At 33.6% G+C, this 26,198-nt stretch overlaps 1 protein-coding gene across 7 annotated transcripts; it reads left to right on the top strand.

Moving 5' to 3' along the window:
• The first annotated feature begins 512 nt into the window (after nt 1–512).
• LOC123551667 (TBC1 domain family member 5 homolog A-like) lies at nt 513–26,198 on the top strand. Of its 7 annotated transcripts, XM_045340750.2 has the most exons (19): nt 513–596; nt 3,287–3,329; nt 7,750–8,120; nt 8,979–9,068; nt 10,573–10,728; nt 12,121–12,171; nt 13,277–13,300; nt 14,043–14,138; nt 14,576–14,605; nt 15,282–15,408; nt 15,854–16,044; nt 16,593–16,664; nt 17,047–17,112; nt 17,557–17,666; nt 18,296–18,356; nt 19,734–19,778; nt 23,724–23,929; nt 24,213–24,300; nt 25,045–26,198. In XM_045340750.2, the coding sequence occupies exons 1-19, from the start codon at nt 534–536 to the stop codon at nt 25,111–25,113; spliced, it is 1,959 nt and encodes a 652-aa protein (XP_045196685.2). In that variant the 5' UTR covers nt 513–533; the 3' UTR covers nt 25,114–26,198. The 7 variants fall into 7 exon arrangements, with proteins under 7 accessions (XP_045196685.2, XP_045196686.2, XP_045196687.2 ...); XM_045340751.2 differs by lacking the exon at nt 13,277–13,300; XM_045340752.2 differs by lacking the exon at nt 14,576–14,605.

Below are 26,198 nucleotides of genomic sequence, written 5' to 3'. Positions count from 1 at the left end.
AAGTTCTTTCAACGACTTAATTTTAGCATTTGGTGGTCGGTAATAAGAACCAATTATAACAGATTTTGATTTAGTTGGGATTTCTGCCCATTGTAATTCACATTCATTTTCACTGTTTTCTATAGTAACTATATCAAATTTATCGTGCACTGAAATGAATATACCACCCCCATTTTTATTTCTATCTTTTCTGAAAACATTTTTGTTGAAACCTTCTGGAAATATTTCTGCATTTTATGTTCACTACTTAGCCAAGATTCACAACCCACCAACGCGTCAGGTTTAACATACTGGCAGTATACTGTCGCCGTAGTGACGTCACACTCTATAGATCTATCATTAATTTCTCTAAAAGCTAAAACTCATATACAATATTTTTGTCAAAGTTGCTATCTTTTTTATAAATCCAGAGACGCGCAAATGTTCCAACATATTCTCGTAGAAAAGATAGATGAATGGCCTCTTATACAGATGATGACGATATAAGCCTTTTCAAACATTCGTCAATATCTTAAGCGTCCTAGACAACGAACATGGCGGACGCAGCGGAAAATGACACAATTAAAAATAAAGAAGAAAAGACGACTTTAAACAAGGTATAAGACAGAACTGAATGGAAGCTTACTATTTTTGCATTGTTCATGATGTAATCATAGTCAGTTGATGTTTTTGAATTAAAGTGTTGGTGTATAAGGTGTCAAATTCGAGAAGATCTCTCAATGAACCGTTGAACGTCGATGACGATGACTCTTTTTTAAAATACGAATTTGACATTTCAGACAGTCTGAGTGACGTTATATCAAAGTTCTAAATTTCCCAGTAATGCTTTCCGCAAAATGTCATGTGGAAGGTTTTACAAGTTCATGGTGGATTTATTAAAAGGCAGTGGCTAGTGAACCGTCACCGGTGCAGCAGACCTGAGGTCTAGTGCACCGTCATTTTTGTTACATCTACATCTTTCACCCAACCGTCGATTTCCGACTATCACTGGGCGGCACTGTCAGAGAAACAGTTGTTAAAGAAATGATATATTATAATGTTAAAATAATAAAAGCTAAAAAAGACAGTATGCTACAGTTAAAATGGGCCAGAGGCATTAGAATTACATACTGACCACCACCAGCCTCTCTCTAAAGATACTGAGACTGGGGCTAGATTTAACATAAGTTGGTAGGGAGTTCCAGAGACGGATGGTCCTTGGGAAGTAGGAGTTAGAAAAGTACTGAGTGTGAGACATGGGGATTAAGTAATTTAGGTTTCTAGTTGGAATAAGATGAGATTGGTCGACTGCAACTGTCTGGGTCCTTATTTTATAAAACATTACTAATGAGTTGTGTAACCTTCTATATTGGAGTGTATTCCATTCTAAAGTTTTCAGCATTTGTGTAACACTACTGGTGTAACTGTAGTTGTACATGACGTACCTAGCAGCTGACCTTTGGACATTTTCGACTTTGCTAGTGAGGGTTTTTTGCCAAGGATGCCAGACGCTTGAACAGTACTCAAGTTGAGGGCAGACATAGGTGTTATAGGCAGCAATTTTGACCTTTTTATTGTCAGTTTTCACATTCCGTTGTATGAAGCGAAGAGTGGAAGTTCCTTTGGAAGTGATATTGTCAATGTGTTTGGACCAGTTTAGATCTTTGGAAATGGTTATGCCTAGGTATTTAGCTGCCTCACAAGTTTTTAACTCTATGTTGTGAAGTTTGTAGGGGTAGACCACGGGATTTTTCTTTCTAAAGATTCTAAGGACTTCACACTTGTCTGGGTTGAACTCCATGGACCATGTCTTCTCCCCGGTTTCTAAGTTAATGAGGTCTTGTTGCAGAGATACATAGATGTTATATATAAAATATAGCTTTTCTTTGAATTATGATTATAACTTAAAATTAACAATATAACAATTAAATATTGAAATCATAACAGTTTTCACCGTAAATGTACATTATAAAATATTTGCTTGCAAGATGTCAACATTTCCGAATTTCAGGTTTCATAAAGAGTTAATTGTCCATTGTCACTGACAATGAAATTAAGATCTAATTTCAGTTTTGATATACGTACATATATCCAAATGCAGACAATAATTAATCTTATATATTCAACTTGAATAAAATTAATTGACAAAAATAACGATATACGGTATTCATGAAAATAAAAAAAAAAAAGAAAAAAAGATGAAATGTCAAGTCATTTGGAAATAGCTTAGTAAATGATGGATACCACTGTTGCCGAAGAACGGAGATCAGCGCTTTAAGGTAAAACGGTAAATTAACAGGTAAGTCAAGGTTTATTTTACTTCATTCTTGCATTTTACTGGTGAAAATATCTTTTGATTAAACTTTACATAAAGGCTATATTTTATATATAACAAAAATGACGGTGCACTAGACCTCAGGTCTGCTGCACCAGTGACGGTGCACTAGATGTCGGGTCTGCTGCACCGGTGACGGTTCCCTAGCCACTGCCTTATTAAAAAGCAATAGCTAAATAACATGTAGTAAATATCAACAATAGAAAAAGAAACAGAGCCTTCGCACTTTAGCTGTTCTTACGATAATAAACTAGTACCTTGAGTAACCTCAAATTGTGATACCTTTCATTTCTTGATACCCGAAATTTTACGTGTAGCACGCACGCTGTTTTGTTTACTGACTGTTTTTGTTCATTCAGACAAGTTTTAAGTACTGTATTGTAGGGGTCACCAGTTTATAAGCCATTCCAGCAGCATTGCTGTTATATAAACCTAGCAACATGGTTAGGGTGTCTGCCAATGATTCAAAAGATCAGGGTTGGTTCCTTGTTATTTTCCCCTTGTGTTTACTTTAACATTGGTGTCAGACACACAAGGTGGGCATGGCATTCTGGAAAGCTAGTGAGCTCTGAAAGAAAGATGGGTTTTATAGTGACAGTGAGTAGGTAGATCTGATTATTGCACATGTGCTACAATCATGAAACAACAGATGATCTGAATGAGATTTTAACAAATTGTTGATTTTGTTTACCAGAGTCAGTTTATTTATGTAGCGGTTCTTGTATCGGGTGGCCTAGGTAGCTCGACTGGTAAAGCGTTGGCACAGTAAGCCGAAGGTCTGAGGTTCAAATCCCGGTCAAGGCTGCACATTTTTCCTGAGACTGTTACATTTAACTGAGTGCATGAGTACAGTATTAGAGGTAATCTTTCCAACAGTCTTACTACTTTTTTCAATAAAAGGGATAGATTTTTTTTTTTTCAAATAATTTTGTGCTTTTAGTATTCCATAATCCAACTCTTCTACTCTTTCAGGAAAAGGTAAAGAAAGATGAAGAGAATGAAAAATTAAAGACAGGTAATAATCAACCCTATATTTTTGTGAAGTCTACTAGTCTGGACATAAAGCATGCCGACAACATTATCTAAAATGGCAACACATATAGTTTTGCTACAAGCTTGTCATATTTAGTAGAAATGTTTCATTTTTTAGCTCATCTGATTTTTTGAAAAAAAAATGATGAGTTATTGTCATCACTTGAGCGGTTGTCGGCGTCAGCATTGCCTGGTTAAGTTTTATGTTTAGATCAGCTTTTCTCCTAAACTATCAAAGCTATTGCTTTGAAACTTGGAATACTTGTTCACCATCATAAGCTGACACTGTATAGCAAGAAACATAACTCCATCTTGCTTTTTGCAAGATTTATGGCCCCTTTTGTACTTAGAAAATATCAGATTTCTTGGTTAAGTTTTATGTTTAGGTCAACTTTTCTCCTAAACTATCAAAGCTATTGCTTTGAAACTTGGAATACTTGTTCACCATCATAAGCAGACCCTGTACATCAAGAAACATAACTCCATCTTGCTTTTTGCAAGAATTATTGCCCCTTTTGGACTTAGAAAATCAGTTTTCTTGGTTAAGTTTTATGTTTAGGTCAGCTTCTCTTAAACTATCAAAGCTATTCCTTTAAAACTTGCAACACTTATTCACCATCATAAGCTGACCCTGTACAGCAAGAAACATAACTCCATCCTGCTTTTTGCAAGATTTATGGCCCCTTTTGGACTTAGAAAATATCAGATTTCTTGGTTAAGTTTTATGTTTAGGTCAAGTTTTCTCATAAACTATCAAAGCTATTGCTTTAAAACTTGCAACAGTTTTTCACCATCATAAGTGGACACTGTACATCAAGAAACATAACTCTATCCTGCTTTTTGCAAGAGTGATGGCCCTTTTTAGACTTAGAAAATCATGGGTAGGACAGTATTTCTATTATACAAAAAAAATCAGATGAGCGTCAGCACCCGCAAGGCGGTGCTCTTGTTTCCATTTTACTGTAATGGATATGCTTATTTTCAGGAACAATTACTTACTAGTCTACCGGTTACCATTTATTAAATAATCATATTAGGCAGTTTTAAGGCCTAAAACAAAGATATTTTAAGTCTGGCCTAATTCATGTTCAGTCAACTGGGACTTTTCTACCTATTTTTGTATCTGTATAGTGAAAAGAGCATGCATTTCTTGCTTTTATCCTTCATTTTATTTGAATTAGTAAATACAAGAAGGGCAGTTCAATAAGCTCTCATACAACTACTTTTATTCTTTGGCATTTTGAAACTTACATCATTTTATACAGTATAAAGATATTTTTGTATCATTCCCTTTTTAGCTCACCTGTCACAAAGTGACAGGGTGAGTTTTGTGATCGCGCGGTGTCCGTTGTCCGTCCGTGCGTGCGTCGGTGCGTCCGTAAACTTTTGCTTGTGACCACTCTAGAGGTCACATTTTTCATGGGATCTTTATGAAAGTTGGTCAGAATGTTTATCTTGATGATATCTGGGTCAAGTTCGAAACTGGGTCACGTGCCGTCAAAAACTAGGTCAGTAGGTCTAAAAATAGAAAAACCTTGTGACCTCTCTAGAGGCCATATATTTCACAAGATCTTCATGAAAATTGGTCAGAATGTTCACCTTGATGATATCTAGGTCAAGTTTGAAACTGGGTCACGTGCCATCAAAAACTAGGTCAGTACGTCTAAAAATAGAAAAACCTTGTGACCACTCTAGAGGCCATATATTTCACAAGATCTTCATGAAAATTGGTCAGAACGTTCACCTTGATGATATCTAGGTCAAGATTGAAACTGGGTCACGTGCCATTAAAAACTAGGTCAGTAGGTCAAATAATAGAAAAACCTTGTGACCTCTCTAAAGGCCATATTTTTCATGGGATCTGTATGAAAGTTGGTCTGAATGTTCATCTTGATGATATCTAGGTCAAGTTTGAAACTGGGTCACGTGCGGTAAAAAACTAGGTCAGTAGGTCTAAAAATAGAAAAACCTTGTGACCTCTCTAGAGGCCATATATTTCATGAGATCTTCATTAAAATTGGTCAGAATGTTCACCTTGATGATATCTAGGTCAAGTTCGAAAGTGGGTCACGTGCCATCAAAAACTAGGTCAGTAGGTGAAATAATAGAAGAAACCTTGTGACCTCTCTAGAGGCCATATTTTTCATGGGATCTGTATGAAAGTTGGTCTGAATGTTCATCTTGAAGGTATCTAGGTCAAGTTCGAAAGTGGGTCATGTGCCTTCAAAAACTAGGTCAGTAGGTCAAATAATAGAAAAACCTTGTGACCTCTCTAAAGGCCATATTTTTCATGGGATCTGTATGAAAATTGGTCAGAATGTTCATCTTGATGATATCTAGGTCAGGTTCGAAACTGGGTCAACTGCGGTCAAAAACTAGGTCAGTAGGTCTAAAAATAGAAAAACCTTGTGACCTCTCTAGAGACCATACTTGTGAATGGATCTTCATGAAAATTGGTCAGAATGTTCACCTTGATGATATCTAGGTTAAGTTTGAAACTGGGTCATGTGCCTTATAAAACTAGGTCAGTAGGTCAAATAATAAAAAAAACCTTGTGACCTCTCTAGAGGCCATACTTTTCATGGGATCTGTATGAAAGTTGGTCTGAATGTTCATCTTGATGATATCTAGGTCAAGTTTGAAACTGGGTCACGTGCGGTAAAAAACTAAGTCAGTTGATCTAAAATTATTAAAATCTTTCGACCTCTCTAGAGGCCATATTTTTCAATGGATCTTCATGAAAATTGATCTGAATGTTCACCTTGATGATATCTAGGTCAGTTTCGAAACCAGGTCACGTGCGGTCAAAAACTAGGCCAGTAGGTATAAAAATAGAAAAACCTTGTGACCTCTCTTGAGGCCATATTTTTCATGAGATCTTCATGAAAATTAGTGAGAATGTTCACCTTGATGATATCTAGGTAAAGTTCAAAACAGGGTAACGTACCTTTGAAAACTAGGTCAGTAGGTCAAATAATAGAAAAGCCTTGTTACCTCTCTAGAGACCATATTTTTCAATGGATCTTCATGAAAATTGGTCAGAATTTTTATCTTGATAATACCTAGGTCAAGTTCAAAACTAGGTCACTATGTCAGATAATAGAAAAAACGACGTCATACTCAAAACTGGGTCATGTGGGAAGAGGTGAGCGATTCAGGACCATCATGGTCCTCTTGTTCAGATAATTTTATCAGTAGGTTGTATTTCTTGCAAAGTATAATTTTTCTAATTTTGGTGGGAATATTTTGCTATATATACTGAATTTTCTGCATGTACTTTTGTCAGGATCTACTGACGCTCAAGGTAATGTTTATCTGTTGTCGCCAGACTGGTCATTTCTCCCTTTATCCATCTTTCCTCTCACTAATTTATAACTCAGATTTTATTTTCGAGTGTATTTCAGATAATTAACATTGATAAAATCATAAAATGCAGTAAAACATTATATAATAAGAAAAATAAAGTATTTGTGTTCTCTGAATTGGTTTTCTTTTAGTTGCCAAACAAAAATAGATTTCAGTAATGAACCTGGGTTAATTTAAATCAGGAATAGTGACCACTCTTCGACCGTCTGTCCGTCCAATTAAATCTTGATAAAGTTGATCAGGTCGGAGACTTCCCCTGGATTTAGAGACACTCTCTCGATCTAAACATTGTCTCTCGTTCGGAAGACAAAATGTCTTTCGACCGAAAGACTAAAATTAGCTTAAGCAATGAAAATCAATGAAAGAGTAATTAAAACTCTCTTTTCAGAATGCGCAAATTTATTTCAAATATGGAAAATTATCTTTCTTTCATAAAATTTTCAAAATCAAAATTATTTGGAAATTTTGTTTAAGCATTATAATGCTTAAGCAAACTTCTATGAATATGTGTTTCTTGTAAAGTTTACTTGAAATAACAAGTTGTTTTAATGAATAAATAATGCGACTGTAATGAAATGATTGTTTTAATAATGATTTCATGTTTTTTCAACACTTAAGCTAAATACATGTGGTCTTTCGATCGAGAGACTGTCTCTCAATCTAGGGGAAGTCTCCGACCTGTTGATAGGTTGGTCAGTCCTGTTACATTACAAAGGTTATATCTCACTTTCGGATGCAGCAAGTTTCACTATAGAGTTTATATTAGGTGAATGTATTCTCTGTAAGCCATGACATTTAAGTTAAAAGATGACTTCCCGCACTGCAAAAGATTGTTGGTTATTATTAACTGTTTGTACTCTGGTATAAACCTTAATTCGAGTAGGCACTAAAACTGACAAAGCAGTCAAACTCATTTGTTAAGTTAATCAAATTTAAACAGGTGTTTGTAAAAGTAATAATTTCTGTTTAAAAAGGTGAAACCTTAATTTACTGTTTCATTATTTTACCCTTTCAACTCTGTGTTACTCTTTTTTCAGGGACACAGGAAAGTACAAACACACACAACAAACTTCCAGATGATGTCGCCTCTCAGGATGCTTCTAAAAATGAAAACACTAATAACAGTGCGCAAAATAAGGATATAAATGCAGAAAACTCTGATACTGTTACTGCAAATAATGATGCTAAAGCTGAAAATGTAAATAATACAGATGCTGACAAGGAAAAAACTCGAGGAGATAACAAAAGCAAACAAGACAATAAAACTGACAGAAAGACTGGACAAAAATCTGTTGAAAATGGACCTGTAAATGTAAAGTTGGTTCAAGGGCATTATAAAACACACACTAAATCAACATTACCACATGTCCTTGCAGAGTATGGACTGGAAGACAAGGACCATCCCAAGGTAACTAACTACTTTGTTACAGAAAATGATGGACTTGTAGTATTTCAAATCAAAGAACTGTTATCACTGCAATTAACTTTCAAGGGTTTTTTTTTCTCTCAAAATAAGCTGAGAGGTAAACATGGTAATGGTCACAGAATATGTTTTACAGTTATTTTATTTATTGCTGAGGGTCTGCAGCTTTTAGTCTTATTATTTAAGATATATATTCATATATCTTGTGGCCATAGTTTGTGCTTGTTGGTATATCCAGCTAAGTATTTTTAGCTTGGCTTGTATGAAGTGTAGAAGAGGTTACTAATACCTACTTACCCAGTGTCCACATAACATTCTTGTACACTGTTTTCATCCTCCCTGCCAATTCTCTTGATAGATCATAATATTGCTTCAAATTTGAAATAAATGTGCCTCATTTTAACATACAGTCTAATTCTTCCTCATATTTTAAGGTGGAGCATATTTGACAAGATGTTAAACTCTTGTTATCTCTGACAGCTCTTGTGAATGTCAAATTTGTGAGTTACTAAACTCAATCTTACTTACTTATTCCTCTTCGTCCACGGGTCTATTTTCTGCCTTTTTCTTTGCCTCACCCCATGAAAGCTTGACTGTCCGCAGCTCAGCGTCCAGGGTTCTTCTCCAGGTCAGTGCTGGTCGACCTCGTTTTTGTTTGCCCTGTGGGTTCCAATTGAGAGCTAATGGCAGGTGATGTTTGCCTGTTCTCTTCACAGAATGTGACCCAGCCATCTCCTTTTTCTTTCTAAACTCAATCTTAGCTATCAAAGGTAAAATCTATATTTAGAACAAATCAAAGCTTACAAACTATTAAATTTGTTAAATACATAATATTTATCACAGAAGGAAAAACGGAAGAAGAGAAAGAAAAAGGTTGAAGTAGCCAGTGACAATGAGGATGATGAAAAATCTAAGAGAAAAGCGAGGGATGAGGTATGTTCATAATAAAATGTTGAATTAGCATTCTGATATTTGAATATTCCTGTTATTTGAATATTTTGTACTGACAAATAGGTTATTCAAATATCCGAAATCCACTGTATCACAGAAATGTTTCATCATTTTTAGCTTGACTATTCAAAGAATAGTCTAGCTATTCTACTCACCCTGGCGTCGGCGTCGGCGTCACACCTTGGTTAAGTTTTTGCATGCAAGTACATACAGCTATCATTTAAAGGCATATAGCTTTGAAACTTATTTATTCTTTTTCTAGGTCAATTACAAACCTCACTGGGTCAAGTTCCATAACTCTTAACATGTTTTTTGAGCAAATTATGCCCCCTTTTGGACTTAGAAAATTTTGGTTAAAGTTTTGCATGCAAGTACATACAGCTATTACTAAAAGGCATATTGATTTGAAACTTATTTTTTCTTTTTCTAGATCAATTACCTACCTCACTGGGTCAAGTCCCATAACTCTGACATGTATTTTGGCCAAATTATGCCCCCTTTTTGACTTAGAAAATTCTGGTTAAAGTTTTGCGTGCAAGTACATACAGCTATTACTAAAAGGCATATTGATTTGAAACTTATTTTTTCTTTTTCTAGATCAATTACCTACCTCACTGGGCCAAGTCCCATAACTCTGACATGTATTTTGAGCAAATTATGCCCCCTTTTGGACTTAGAAAATCCTGGTTAAAGTTTTACATGCAAGTTACTATCTCCAAAACTAATGCAGATATTAAATTGAAACTTCACATGTGTCTTCGGGGTTATAAAACTAGTTGATAGAATCAAGTCCCATAACTCTGACATGTATTTTGGGCAAATTATGCCCCCTTTTGGACTTAGAAAATCCTAGTTAAAGTTTTGGGTGCAAGTACATACAGCTATTACCAAAAGGCATATAGCTTTGAAACTTATTTATTCTTTTTCTAGGTCAGTTACCAACCTCACTGGGTCAAGTTCCATAACTCTTAACATGTATTTTGAGCAAATTATGCCCCCTTTTGGACTTAGAAAATTCTGGTTAAAGTTTTACATGCAAGTTACTATCTCCAAAACTAATGCAGATATGGAATTGAAACTTAACATGTTTCTTCGGGGTTATTAAACTAGTTGATAGCATCAAGTCCCATAACTCTGATATGCATTTTGGTCAAATTATGTCCCGTTTCGAACTTAAAACTCTTTTGATATTTAACATTTTGGGTAATAATTTCCTGCTTCTGTGACAATATTTCGAATAGTCGAGCTTGGCTGTCTTACGGACAGCTCTTGTTTTTTTTTTCAAGCTTTTACTGTTTTGTTTATACTTCTCACTATTCATGATGTACCTAAAAGCTACACAATTTTCAGTTCAATAGTTACTTTGACTTTTAGGAAGAGTGCATGCATACTTTTGACATATATTGAAGTATGAATGGAACTATTTTAAAACTTTTTTTCAGAAGTTCTGTGTAAAAGTAACTGTGTAATATCTTTATTATTTCAGATATTCCGTCATGTATTTAGCAGTACACGTGAGACAGATAATTATTATTCAGAGTACATTGATTTTCTCGAGCAGAAAGTTATACAACAGAGACAGAAAGCACAGCGTGACCTGGAAGAAGCGGAGAGATTAAGAGCTCTTAAACTGGAAAAAGAGGTAAACTAATTTATCTACTACTAGTAAATAAATCAGTAACTGTTAACCTGCTAAATTTCTAAAATGGACTGGTCCATTATTCAATTTGGGCAGTACCACTTATCATCCAAAGGGGTGTTCACTGAAAATATACTGGCAGAATAGCACGAATGTGCATGCTGATCTTGGACTGCACTTGTCACAAAGGCAGAATCATTTGCCGCCAGCAGACTAAAGGTTAATTCTTTGATATAAAACAGTAATTCCTGTATTTTTTGTATTTGACAGGTATATATTAGACAGTTACAAGATGACTTTCAGCAGTTCTGTTATTTAAATGTAGGGAATTTAGATCCATAGATGAATGTCTATTTGAGCCGCGCCATGAGAAAACCAACATAGTGGCTTTGCGACAAGCATGGATCCAGACCAGCCTGTGCATCCGTGCAGTCTGGTCAGGATCCATGCTCTTCACTAACAGTTTCTCTAATTCCAAGAGGCTTTGAAAGCGAACAGCATGGATCCTGACCAGACTGCGCGGATGCACAGGCTGGTCTGGATCCATGCTGGTCGCAAAGCCACTATGTTGGTTTTCCCATGGCACGGCTCATTTTTTGGGGTATAGTAAACTTGTCTTAATATGATTAAACTTGATCGTGTTTGAATTGTTGCCAGTATCCCTGGTTATAATTATACAAAAAAAAAACATGAACAATTAAAAATTATATGATATTGATTTGATTATATTACTTGTAAGAATAGTTTACTACATTTTTGTACTTATTTATTTCCTTACCTAAATTTTAGATTAGTGTAGCATGCAGTATTTTCATGATATCATGTTTATCAGCTCAAAAAAGTAGTAATAGATATCCCGTTTCCTACTCCCTGCAATTGTTTTTATTTTCAAATTTTGACCCTGTTGGGAAGTAATTAAAAATGGCACAGACATAGCTACATGTATTACTGTAAAAAAGTGTGGGGGGTGGCGTTTAAATGCCATGGGCATATCTTATTTGATGTAATGACAATATAAAGAAATAAAAATTAAAACATTTGCAATAGCCAATAGCTGCAAATTGGTTTCCAAAAAGAAAACTTGTGCATTTATATGTTTCTTTCTGGAATGTTGAGACAACCACTGTATTAGTTTCGGATATGTAGATTTTCTATACAGCCAGAAACATGAATAAACTGTTGTTATGGTGAGATTTTGTCAGGAGTAAATTACATACTTAGTGATGTTGATTAGATAATGATTGTTCAAAATATATAATCATGCCCTCAACATATTATATAGTAATTATTAGTAATAAACCCTGGTTTTGTTGCTTTATAATAGTGCACATTAAAACAATGCATACTTTTGTGTAGTTAGAAAGTTCTTGATTTGAAATGATAACCTTACTTTAGAGTGAGGAGGAGGTGAAAAAGGTCCCAGAAGCTCCGCCCCTGGAGCCAGAGGTAACCAGTTGTACACAAATTCTATTTATTTTGGTGTTGCCAGATTCACTATATTTTATTTTGTCACCTTTTCAGCTTTATCTACCACTAGTTGGCTATATATTTTACAGAATATATTATTCCTAAATTATTTGAATATCTGCTTTTTATCCACATAATAATGAAGACAGTTTTAGCTTAGATATGTACTTTAATTGAATTTGTGCTAAGATTTCAAATTATACATGTAGTTTCTTTTGATCTGACATACAAGATGCAGTGCTTTTAAGTTTAATTGTAACTTTTTCCAGTTTGACTAGAAGTTACCAGAACTTTTCAAAAACTAAATACATCTAGCTAGAAACATTCTGGAATTTCAATTATTAGTTTTATTTTCAAATTTGATTTTTTTTTTCATTATACCATTATTTCTACGACTTTTCATTATCATTTTCCTTAGTTGTGTTAAGTTCAGTTTTGCAAAAGTTGAATAAAAAAGAAGAAAAAACATTTTTGTTTTCATAGTATTCAACACTTCACAGAATTAATGGTTGAAGATATCCCTTTAATACGTAACAAAATATCACATCCATCACATGTACTCCATAATATTTCACAATATGGTATAGGGGTTTTATGATATCACACTGTACAAAAGTATGCAAGATTCAGAAAAAAAACTTTGTATTATTTCATGCACAAATGGCTACAATGTTTGTATTGCTTTTTTGATTTATGCTAGAATCTTATTATTGACAGAGGAACATTTGTTTCTTTCAAGGTCGGTGGTTCTTACTCAAGTGCCCGGCCTGGATGATATAATGCTTAGGGGGCACCTGGGGACTTCTTCCACCATGATAAGCTGGAAAGTTGCCATATGACCTATAATTTTTTCGGTGTTACATTAACCTAGCTTAACAAAAAAAAGAAATAATCCAGTGTTAAGGACCACTGATTAGGTTAACCCGCCACTGTTACACATTCTAATAACAGTAAATATTTTTTGAGAATGACTTGAGCCCTGTATCAGACAAGCAAATCTAACAAAAAGTGCAAATATTTACCAAGTTTGATTGTTGTCATTCCGTGAAAATGATTTGATACAATATTAAAAATGTTGCTTCAGTATGTCAGAGAGAGCAAATCAATGGTACATAGTTGATAGACATTTTGTTCAGATTTGTGTTTTATATTTACTTTACCCTTACCCAGCTAAATGTCTATAAAGAACTTGTCCATCTTCCAATTTGGACATTTCCATTAACTGTTATAAGACTGGTGCTTACCAAAAACATACTGGCCGAATAGCGAACAGTGCAGATCATGATCAGACTTCATGGATGTGCAGGCTGATCATGATCTACACTGGTCGCAAAGGCAGAATCAGTGGTGTCCAGCATGGTAAGGGTTAATGCAGGTAGTTTAAAAAGATTTCATACAATTTTGCTTGTTTTGTTTGAACATTTTCTCAGATATTTCATTTATTTGATTATTAAGAGTTAGACACTTTCTTATTGTTACTTTTTTGGTCTTGAATTTATTTTCTTGGAGTATTTTCATTCAATGATTTCTCATACATCACTGTCTGTAATTATTGTTTATTGGAATTGCATTAAACAAATGGTGAAGATTGTATTATCATTTTCCAGACATTATTTTGGTACTTTTAATGATTTTCCATTTCTTGATAGCTGTGTCGCATATATAATTTCAGTATATGAAATGAATTCTATTTTATTTTGTAATATTTTATTTTTATATGTTGAGTACTGTGCAAATTTTTAGAACATCAAATAGTTCATTTTGTGGAAAAATATATTTTCAGTTAATTATTTAATGTTGTTGCCTGATGTATAAATGCCGAATTAAAAGCTTTGTTTGTATTACAACAGAAACAAAAGAGACGATATGTGAGAAAATTGGAGAGGGTAGAACTCAAACATGATGACAGTTTTCTCAGAGATATACCTAAAACAGACACTGCCAGGGTAAGATAACAGGCCATAGTATTGATTACATACTATAAGAATATCCTAGACCCTTACCCTGCTAAATTTCTAAAATGGACTGATCATTCAATTTGGGCAGCATTACATATTATTTAAAGGGATGTGCATTGTGCAGGCTGATCTTGGTCTGGCCAAAGGCAAAATCACTTGCCGCCAGCAGGCTTAGGGTTAAATTTTTACTGAAATAAATACATATAGCCTACTGTTTGGACTAATTGGAATAAATACATAATTTTTCTATTTTTTTGTCAAAGTAGTAATAAACTTGAAGGTAAAAAGTTTTAAACATTTTCAATAAATTATCATTTACTGTTTACAGTATTCAAATATTATTGGTAAAGCTTCCAGGATTTTTATATTTTTTTTATTTACATGAATTACATAAAAAAAAAAAGGTGAGTTGTTTTTCAATATAGATTTTACTCGGACCTACTTTCAGACCTTGGGTAAGACAACTGCACTGAATTGAAGGCTCAAAATACACTGGTGTTTATGTTTTTGAACTTGTTTTTGTAAAGGCAAATGTTGTTTCTTATTGCACATCTAGCTTTAGGTATAAAGTTTTCAGTATATAAATGTTTAAGAGAAAAAAGGAATTTTATGGTAGTTCACCAAGACATTTCTTAGATATCATTAAAAATAGGAAAATATCTTGACAATGCACAGCTGCATAACAAATCTTGATTATTTGATGTATAGCAAGTTTAGCGTAATATGTAAATGTGTTTGGTTTTGGTGGCATCTTTGTCTTGAAATTCATCATGCAAAAGAACATAATTATGATTTAAGGATATTTTCTGGTGAAAAAGCATTGCAAACCTTTAATGCAAAGGGTATAAAAGTTGTACATAAAGGATGTATAATGCAGAAAATACATGACAAAACCTTAGATTAAGTACCCATACATGATTGTGGCATGCCATTAAAGCTCAGCGTATTCCTGATATCAGTTTTAACAGTAACAGCATACAGGTCTGGTATCAAATTTTAGCTTTAACTATGGTTCATAAGCTGGAGCAGTAATACACATACTGGTAGCAATGCAATGTTTTCTTTAAATGCTTTTTTTAAACATTGATGCATACTGCATTTGTTTAATATATTGAATTCTAACTCCTGCAGATCATTGCATTACAAGACAAGTTGAAGAAAGAGGGTAAATTGAAGACACAGTGTGATGTGGACAAGTTTTGGAATGATATCAGAAAACCTCACGTGTTTTATGAGCACTTTAAAGTCCACAAAAAAGGTATGAGTGTTACAGTATTATTGCTATCAGTTTATTTGCACGGTTTTACCCTTACCCTGCTAAATTTCTAAAATGGACTGGTCCATTATTCAATTTCGGCAGTACCATTTATTATTCAAAAGGGTGTTCGATGAAAATTTACAGACTGAATAGCGAATAGTGCAGACCATGATCAGCCTGCACAGATGTGCAGGCTGATCTTGGTCTGTACTTGTCGCAAAGGCAAAATCTCTTGTCACCAGCAGGCTTAGGGTTGAAAAAAAAATGTCTTCTACCTGTTTCAAGTGTTTTGACACCAACACTTTATTGTTGAAGAGAAACTGTTAAAAAGATTGATTCAAAATGTTAGACAGATGACATGACCAAAGAAAATAAAAATTATCTGTAGTTATTTCAAGCACAATTTGAAGGGTACTTTCAGTATTTAAATATGTTCTGTAATCAGATGCAGGTCCTTTTGAACCAAGCCATGAGAATGACTCACACTCTGACTCTCAGGAAGAGCAGGAGGGACAACCTGGTCCTGAGATGGCTCCACGGTCATTGAGTCACATATCTGAAGCCTCAAGGGACAGAGAACCTTGGGCTATCACACAGAAGTTCCAGACTTCACATGGACCTAAAACTCCTATACCAGTAAGTGTCTTATTCAAACTACTTATTTCACTTACAGTCAAAGCTGTATTAAGAAGCCAGCTAAGGGTAAAACACACTTTTTGCTGTGTAAGACAAATTGGAATTTGAGTAGAAATATGATTTTGGGAATATCCAACTGGCTACTTAAGGCAAGTAGCTGCTTAACACAAGTTGTCACTAAGGCAGGTTCATCTGTATAATTTCCAGGAGGACAAAATTTTGAAGTATATTGCTTGTTTGTAGAAAAAGGAGCCAGTTGGAAGAAATGCAAAGTAACAAATAGTAACAGAGATGAATACAACAAAATCATTATTTGCTCGTTACTTACACATGTAATTTATAGTAAATGTGTATACATGTACAAAGTATTGAATTTTTTAAATGTTCTAATAAGGTGACATATTCTACAGAAATGTTGTTCATTGATTGTAATAACGTTCGCATTTATTGTTGTTTGAACTGGATGTTTATGCATCGAGTTGTTGCAAAAATATGGTAGCTCTTTGTAACACATTTATCTTAATTATAAACTGTCGGTTCTGTTACAGGAGAGAAAAAGGAGAGATTCTATACAAATGGCAAAGGATGCAGCGGTAGACCTGGAGAAAAGATGTCCCAAGGTAATAATAAATCAGTCATAACCACAGGGTATACTTGGTTATTTTAGTTTAACCATTTATTGTTTCAGAGGAGATACTGAACATTAAGTTAAATAATAAAATTAGTTTGCATTTTTTACATTGGATTATAATTTATTATGGAACTATTTCAAATCTATGCAACATTGTGCAATAATCAAATATTTGAAATTTATTGAGTTTAGTTTTGTAAATGCTGTTGAAATATCAATAAAAAAAATATATATGACATGACATTTTCTGCCATGTATTTAAGTGTATTGTATATGTACACATAATAAATTTAAAAAACCTTCAAAAAAGCTGCACAATTTTTCCTTTGTAAGCCTGTGTATTACATTAAACATTTGTGTGAATACTTCAGCTTGAGATGCCACCATTAGCATGCTTTTCATTGAAACTTGGAAAGAAACCACCAGATCCAGAAGAGGTTTGTTCCTAAAACAGCATACTTAATCCTTTTTTCTAGAAATTTCATTGCTGGTCTCAGTCAATTAATCATTACATTTGATGTTCTTATTTGTGTATCCTGCTTTCATTTTTCTCCGAAATTTGTGTACATTTCATTTCACAGTAAATGGTTATATCTTTTTACTAAGGCTCCTAGTTCAGTGATAGTGGTAGAGTAACATGCTGGAGATGTTGATTTATACCCAGACGGATCATATCCGAAAATAAAAATAGTTATATCCCCTGCGAGATGCTCACCATAAAGAGAATAGTTTTAAAACTGGTCGGTCTTGTGTCCGTATAAATTGACTGGGTGGGGTATCATGTGTCTAAAATTGTTTTAAAAAAAAGCTAAACATGGAAACACTAACAAAAAAAAAAACTGTAAAAAGAGAAATGTATGATATTTTTCATTTTCTTGAAGATAACCAAAAACTTAGATATAAAGGCTCGGGAAAAATCACGTAAGAAGTTCCAGCGCAAGTTGAACAAGATGTATCAAATGGCAATGACAAACACAGCCGCAGCAAACAGGTAACAAAAGATCATCTATACCTGTGAATAATTGGAACTCTTCACTTCCGTGAAGTTTTGGCCCAAGGTGTACAAATTTTTGGTCTCAGCTAAGTTTGAGATCGAAATTTTGATAGCAAATTTTACTAGCATTAAAGATTAAATTCCAGTTTAGATTTAGCATCAGTATTGAATAGTGGCTTGAAAATAGTCATCAACTTTACATTAAATCTTAAAAGTGCACATTAGATATAAAGGTCAAAGTTTCATTATCAAACTCTGCTGAGATTGAAAATATTTTGTAAACATGACATGTGTCAGCCAGAAAGGTTGTTTGTTTGTTGATAAGCTTCTTCATTTATATTATTTCAATATTAATTTTCTAATGAAACAGATTACTACGTAACCCGTAGGCTTCAAGTCCACCTAAATTGAATATGTGCTAATGGAATAATCTTAATGTTGCTTTGTTCGAAACAACATCTACCTCTTTCAATGAGAATCTTTAATTAGTTCAGTGCTAGTTGCAACTATGCATAAGATGTATTATTACTTATGAAACATTCTCTTTTTAACATTATATTCTTTTTAGCATAGCAATGAAATTTTTAACACCTATTCATATAATATCTTATTCTAATTTTTCATAGAATACTGGCACAGCATGGTAATATCACCAACATTCTTGAGGGCGCAGCTTTAAGAGACTTGGTAAGTTCCTCAAAGGTTAAACACAATATAAATGTGCTGTACTTTTATCTCTACAGAACAGTAAAATCATCTTCAACCAAAGCATATTTCTTCATGAAACAAAAAAAACTTTTTGGGGACGAAAAATGAATGTGGGTAAAGCTAAGAGTCCATGAAAAAATATGTTTCGAGAAAACAAAATGATTTTACAGCATTTATCTGTGTCTATTGTGTGATTAGTCTCTTTTGTAACAGCTTTTTCATCTTTTGGAGCATTTAAATGGCATACATAAGCATACATATAAGTTTAATCATTTGGTATCAGTAAAACAAAAATCGAATCAAAATGAACTCTTACAGATTTTTTTATCAGCCCTTTTTTTATGTAATTTAAATATTTTTATCTTAGATCTTTTTGAAAACTTTCAAGTATTTCACATAGATGTCATTTAACTGATGTACCGTTAACAGTGACACAGAATTTTCGATTTTAGGATAACTTTCATAATTTGCTTTTTTTTAAATCAATTTTCACAAAGCTGTCACAAAAAATATTAATCAGACAGTAGGACTGGAGGCATTTATTTTATCTACATTTATTTTACAAGCTTTTTTCCCATATTATAGTCTTCACTTATGCATGTATATATATATATATATATATATATTTATCATCACCATGTAATAACAAGAGCTTACTCAAACAAAAATTCAGCAAACTATTGGTTAAAATTTTAAGAATAAGTGTTGATATTGTGTTAAATCAGTGCAAAGATTCATTATTTACAAATAACGTATTTTGGACCTTTCTATATTCATGGATTTAAATGATTAAGTAATTGATACTACTTGAATGCAAGAGTTTTCTTTAAAAGTGTTTATTCTGAAATAATTATGTCTGTGTGTCTGTCACAAAGCTTGTCCGCACTCTTAAGTCAAACATTTCTCATCCGATCTTCACCAAACTTGAATAAAATGTGTTTGCTAATAAGTCCTCGGGCAAGTTCGATAACTAGCCAAATCAGCCAGGCACTTCGGAATTATGGCCCTTGAACATAATTACCGATACACAGATGTAGACCGGTTACTCCAACTCCAACAGATACCAATAGGCTGCAAACAGTATATAAAGACAGACTTACTATTTAGATGGTTAAGCAGTCGTGGGAGACATGCGCTTTTCTCAATGTACCTCTAGTTTTTTTTAATCTTTTCATCAGGAGCTTGTGTGTAAATTATAGTCCTAGAACTAACTAAGTAAAATGTATTTTAGAAACAACTAACATGCATGCATATATATTTGCATGAACTGACATATTATTATACAATCTTCTATTTTTAACATTTATGTTTTACTTTTTATATTTGACAATGTATGCATTTCTGTGTGAATTTCAGCGGAATTTTTGTTGTGAACCTAGAGAAATAAGTCACATATCAGAAGTAGGTCATGCCGCAAGCTTGTTAGGTCGGGTCTCGCAGCAAAACAAATTCTCTGGAAGTACACCCTTTAAATCAATGAAAATTATTAGTTAATTTTTTGATTACCTTTTTATTGCAAGTAGTTAATAGTAGATAAACAAAATATTTAAATTACAAAAAAAATTTAGTACATATATTCAACCATAGAATCTATTAATATAGTCAGACTGTAAAATAAATAGAAAAGTTGTATCTGTCTGATAAAATGTAGATACTAAATGAATTTGTTGAAAGTTTTAACATGTTTTGTATAATTCTTGCTTTTGTTTGTCCAGAAAAGGGTCCAGAGACCAGTCTAAAAGCTCCAGCACCTGATTAACTGTTTCTATGCAGAATTTTTAGCTCTTTTGATTTTTGAAAAAAAATCTACGAGGTATCATCATCACTTGCCTTGGTTAAAATTTTTGTTTAGGTCCACCTTTTCTCAAAAACTATAAGAGCTACAGCTTTGCACATTTTTTTATTATCATTAGGTGACTGTAGGCCAAGAACCATAACTCTGATATGCAATTTGTCAAAATATTGGCCCTTTCTGTGCTTAGAAAATTTGAGTTTCTTGGTTTAAGTTTTTGTTTAGGTCCACCTTTTCTCAAAAACTGTAAGATGACTATGTCGGCCAAGAACCATAACTTTAACCTGCATTTTGTCAGAATTATGGCTCTTTTTGTACTTAGAAATTCTGAACTATAACTCCATATCTTATATACTGTCTAGCTGTTGCAGTTGAGCAATGGCACCCATAGGCGGTACTCTTGTTAAACTGACCATTGGCAAGTTTATACTCAAAAGACTGCTCTCCTATCTCAATTTTATAAATAATCTCAGACCCAGTAGCGAAATGATCTTTGATACTGAACATGGACCAAAATTGTGCATTCTTGACAATATTTTTAGCTCACCCGAGCAATGCTCCGGTGAGTTTTTCTGATCGCTCGATGTCCGTCGTCCGTCGTCTGGCGTCTGTCGTCCATCGTCTGTCAACATTTAGCTTGTGTATGCGATAGAGGCTGTATTTTTCAATTAATCTTCATGAATATTGGTCAGAATGATAACCTTGATAAAATCTAGGCCGAGTTTGAAAATGGGTCATCTCGGGTCAAAAACTAGGTCACTAGGTCAAATCAAAGAAAAACCTTGTGTATGCGATAGAGGCTGTATTTTTCATTTAATCTTCATGAATATTGGTCAGAATGATAACTTTGATGAATTCTAGGCAGAGTTCGAAAATGGGTCATCTCGGGTCAAAAACTAGGTCACTAGGTCAAATCAAAGAAAAACCTTGTGTATGCGATAGAGGCGGTATTTTTCAATTAATCTTCATGAATATTGGTCAGAATGATAACCTTGATGAAATCTAAGCCGAGTTTGAAAATGGGTCATCTGGGGTCAAAAACTAGGTCACTAGGTCAAATCAAAGAAAAACCTTGTGTATGCGATAGAGGCGGTATTTTTCAATTTATCTTCAAGAATTTTGGTCAGAATGATTACCTTGATGAAATCTAGGCCGAGTTCGAAAATGGGTCATCTGGGTTCAAAAACTAGGTCACTAGGTCATATCACGTAAAAACCTTGTGTATGCGATAGAGGCTGTATTTTTCAATTGATCTTCATGAATTTTGGTCAGAATGATACCCTTGATGAAATTTAGACCAAGTTTGAAAATGGGTCATCTGGGGTCAAAAACTAGGTCACTAGGTCAAATCAAAGAAAAACCTTGTGTATGCAGTAGAGGCGGTATTTTTCAACTGATCTTCATTAAATTTAGCCAGAATGATTACCTTGATAAAATCTAGTCCGAGTTCGAAAATGGGTCATCTGGGGTCAAAAACTAGGTCACTAGGTCAAATCGAAGAAAAGCATTGTGTATGCAATAGGGGATGTATTTTTCAATTGATCTTCATGAAATTTGGTCAGAGTGATTGCGTTGATGAAATCTAGGTCGATTTTGAATATGGGTTATCTGAGGTCAAAAACTAGGTCACTAGGTCAAATTAAAGAAAAATCTTGTGTATGCGATAGAGACTGTTTTTTTCAATTGATTTTTATGAAATTCGGTCAGGTTGATTGCCTTAATGAAATCTAGGTCGAATTTGAATATGGGTCATCTGAGGTCAAAAACTAGGTCACTTGGTCAAATCAAAGAAAAAACTTATGTATGTGATGGAGGCTGTATTTTTCAGTTGATCTTCATGAATTTTGGTCAGAATGATTGCCTTGATAAAATCTAGGTCGAGTTTGAACATGGGTCATCTAGGGTCAAAAACTAGGTCATATCTAAGAAAATGCTTGTTTTATCCCAAGAGACCAACTTTTTGGTCCAATCTTAATGAAAATTGGTCAGAATATTTGTTTCCATGAAATCACTAGGTCAAACATGTTTTACACTGTTACGGAGTGTTTCTTAGGTGAGCGACCTAGGGCCATCTTGGCCCTCTTGTTTAAATTCTTACATTTATGTGAATTTGAATTCATATTATTGGAAATTTTGAGGAATCATGAAAAATTTTATGCTTCAGAACCATAATAATTATATCTATAATCTAAAATGAAAAACGTGCTTAACAGTGTGCACTATGAATGAAAGTATTTCCAGAGATTTTGGCAATTAGCAGTATTACAAATCAAGTTTTCCTGCCATTTGAATTATATTACTTGAAAAAAAAAGAGACTTTATGAAAAATATAATTATAGCTTATAAAACAAGTTGTGTAAATAATTTTGATTCTCAATAACACTAAATCTCAAAAATGAAAATAAATGGAAAACTTGATTCTTTTCTGCCAGAATGGTTTTATACCCATAAATCTATGCAGTGTGGTTTGATCCATTTAAACATTGTTCACATTTCCCCTAAATGATCACACACCTGTCATTTGTCTCCTTAAAGGTGGAATAACCTAAAATATAATTACAGCTAGCTTAAATTGATCATTGACTTTCTTAATGTCTGTTTAAAACAAAGTACCATTACCTCTCTTTTCTAAACTTTTTATGTACAAAAAATGAGTCTCCAGAAATTCTGTTTGAAATGGACAGCTTAACATTATGTTGATTTATTAAGAGCAGGAGATACACCAATCTTTATTATGTATTTGGTCTTTACATGAGGTTTCATCTTGTGTCAAGGAAGTTAGCATCTAAAATGTTTAATTTGTTAAAAGTTCAAACTCAGTGGAGAGATTATTAAGCTGTTACAGCATTCCTGTATTAACTGGCAATATTTAAACAAAAATATTTTGATATATTAATTTCTTCAATTTCAGACTTTTGTTAAGAAGTTTAAACTTAGTAATAGTTGGTATAAATAGCAAAATGTATGTTGCTATATAGAAGTCAGCACACCTTAAACATTTGATCATTCCTGAAATCACTTAACCTATGGTTGGCTTATTGCTGGCAGTTTTCAAATATTTGTTGCAGCTCTGTATGTATACTATATGTATACTATGTTTGTATGTACCTAACTTCTATCATTAGAGTTAAAGATGCAGAAGGTAATCCGAGTTACCTGTATCACATGATGCCACAAGCGAGTGCCAGTCCCTTGCAACAAAGCATGTAATATGCCACTGTCGGATAGTTTCAGCTGCTTTTTTTAGAAGGTGAAGGGCTGTCGTCACTGCTGCATTTTTGTGTTGCTCGATTTTAGGTTATAGTTATCTTATGCTGTTGCAGTCTTAATTTATTAGTTGCTGAAATGAAAAAAAAAAAAAATTCTTCTGTTTTTTAAATATGTACATCCGGTAACTTTCCCTAATAAAATGTAATATTATAGATAGATATATATTTTTTAAATTCCTTATTTTCAAAGGGATACTTTTTTATTTTTGCATGATTTTAATAAACTAATCATTTACGATAGAAGGTCCAAGGTATTAACTTGCTGTTTAACAATTTTATCTGTAGCTAGCAGTATTTGATGAGCCATATCCCACCTTGGAAGATTATTACCGTGATATAACAGATCCAAGCCGAGCCCTAGAAGTGCACCCTGATGTTGACAGACAGAGTATTGGGAGTCGGTCTCAGCCCAGTACCAGACAGTCCAGTGCTGCAAGTCGAAAACTCACACCAATCAGTGACACATCCAGTAGGGCAGGCTCTAAAACACGGTAAGTAGGAATTTTGATGTATTTCAAGGCATATAAAGAAAGAAGCATATTTACAAAATGCTGTACATTGCTCAGTTAGATATTAATGGTTTTCTTCAAACATTCAAATTGATATGTAACCACAATATACTCAAACAAATCTCTGAAAATATCTTTTTGTGCTCTCTTCCATTCAAATACATTAAAGCCTTGATTTATGGTCATCAAATTGTTATTTCCAAATACTGAAATAATTAGTCTAAGCTTTTGTAGAGCTATCAACTGAATAAACTTGCGATTTCAGGAAAAAGAAGAAATCACCGGAGATGATAGAGTTTCCTGTACCATTACCACTGTCCTTTGATGAAGTCACTACCAAAGAAAAAACAATGGTAAGCATGTATGAATATCTGTATCAGTTCACAATAGACTGGTTTATTGTACAGAGAAATATGCAACACTTACTGGTATTTTCAAATGAATTTGTATCATAGATTTGGTGTATGGTGACTGATGATTGTCAGTACAAGTTCCAGGGGGTGAATTTGATCACTGTCAGAGAAAAAGTTTAAGTACAATAGACAAACATCCTAAATTGCAATTGCTGTAAAGTTAGCTTCCTACAATAGCAAGGCGCTTACTGCCAAATGGGTGTATATTACACTAGTAAAAGCACATTAACAAAAAAAATTTATTATTAAATTTAAGGCTCTGTCAAACTGTAAGGCCATCATAACTGGCAAGACCCAGACATGTCCCCTTATGCAGGTCTTAAACCCAAAATTTTTATTCAGAGGTATGTTTAATGATGTACCTGCAGCTACTGTTAAATACATTGGGACTGGCATATTGTTGTCAATGTTAAGTTCTATAATCTCTGTTCATTTCTAGTAAATTAGAAGAGACCTGGACTAGTGAGGGTGTATTTATTAAAAAACACTAATTATTTGCCAGTTAACAGCAATTAGCGATTGTAATTTATAATAAACAAAACTTGTACGACAACCAAATTGTATTACAAAGATATTTCAGTAGAAAATTTACAAATGCACATCTATTTTTTACCTAGATATGCTGGGAAGGATGTTTCATTTTTTTTTTTTTGCCTTATAATTGCTTTATGATCTTTTTTCCAGGAACCAAAATGTGTGAGTACCTTATGGACAAACTACATGCATGCAGGGAAAAGTGTCTTTTCACAATAATAGTGCAGTTTAATCTCCAGCCTTCTACAGCAGTTCTTGTCATTTATTTTCAAACAAAAATTAACTTCCTGATAATAATAAAAGACTACAAAGCAGATTGTGTTGGGCAACATTATTTTCATGTTGTATCTTGACCATAAGATTTACATTTACTAAGTTTCAAGGAAAAAGCTATTTATATACAATTGTAAAATCATATATTTCACGAGGAAAAGCTGTGTTATCCCTTTTGGAAGTTGAAGATTTCATTTCATCTTAACCAAATTTTATTCTCCAACTATTCTTGGACCCAAATTAAAGCATTCAGTATTTGCTCAATATAAGTCCTTTTCTAAAATATTTTACTCTAGATCTTCGCAGTAATCAATTAAATAGATTAATATAAGGATATCAGATGTTTTTGAAATGCAAGATGCAGAAAATAAACCTAAATGTGTTGGTTCCTATCATATAATTGTATACTTAAAGGACCAAAACCAAAACAATTCAGTCGTTGTTTTGAAAAAAAAAACAGTATTCAGGTTTAGAAATCACTATGTTTATATTGGCAATATGCAGTCACAGATGTTGTGTGAACAGAAATACTGCACAAAAATGTTTTGTGAAAATATGTAGTATATAATTATTGTGCTGTGATAAGTGTTTTGTTGTGATATAATATTTAATAAAATGTGCCGCGCCATGGGAAAACCAACATAGTGGCTTTGCGACCAACATGGATCCAGACCAGCCTGCGCATGTTCACTAATGGTTTCTCTCATTACAAAAGGCTTTGAAAGCGAACAGCATGGGTCCTGACCAGACTGTGCGGATGCGCAGGCTGGTCTGGATCCATGCTGGCCGCAAATCCACTCTGTTGATTTTCTCATGGCGCTGCTCAAATGTCATGTTCTGTTACCCCCTGTATGTTATATACCTGTACATCAAATACCTTCTTAATCCAGCATGTATTCCTTTTATCATTTTTGAAGAAAAAAAACAACAGTGGATAACAGTTCATTACACTTGTTACTTATATTTTATGTTGTTATTGTCATTTACACACACACAGTTATTTTAAAATAAAATCTAATGCAAATCAGTTA

The sequence above is a fragment of the Mercenaria mercenaria genome, chromosome 4 (genome assembly GCF_021730395.1).
Source record: "Mercenaria mercenaria strain notata chromosome 4, MADL_Memer_1, whole genome shotgun sequence".
In the NCBI taxonomy this organism is placed as follows: domain Eukaryota; kingdom Metazoa; phylum Mollusca; class Bivalvia; order Venerida; family Veneridae; genus Mercenaria; species Mercenaria mercenaria.
This window is presented reverse-complemented; position numbering and strand designations above follow the sequence as displayed.

What these genes read in the sequence shown, in the direction of transcription:
- LOC123551667 (XM_045340750.2), top strand. Translation starts at nt 534, where the DNA reads ATGGCGGACGCAGCGGAAAATGACACAATTAAAAATAAAGAAGAAAAG. An exon ending in CTTTAAAGTCCACAAAAAAG is followed by an intron (nt 15,409 to 15,853) that starts GTATGAGTGTTA and finishes TTCTGTAATCAG; the next exon opens with ATGCAGGTCCTTTTGAACCA. An exon ending in GACCTAAAACTCCTATACCA is followed by an intron (nt 16,045 to 16,592) that starts GTAAGTGTCTTA and finishes GTTCTGTTACAG; the next exon opens with GAGAGAAAAAGGAGAGATTC.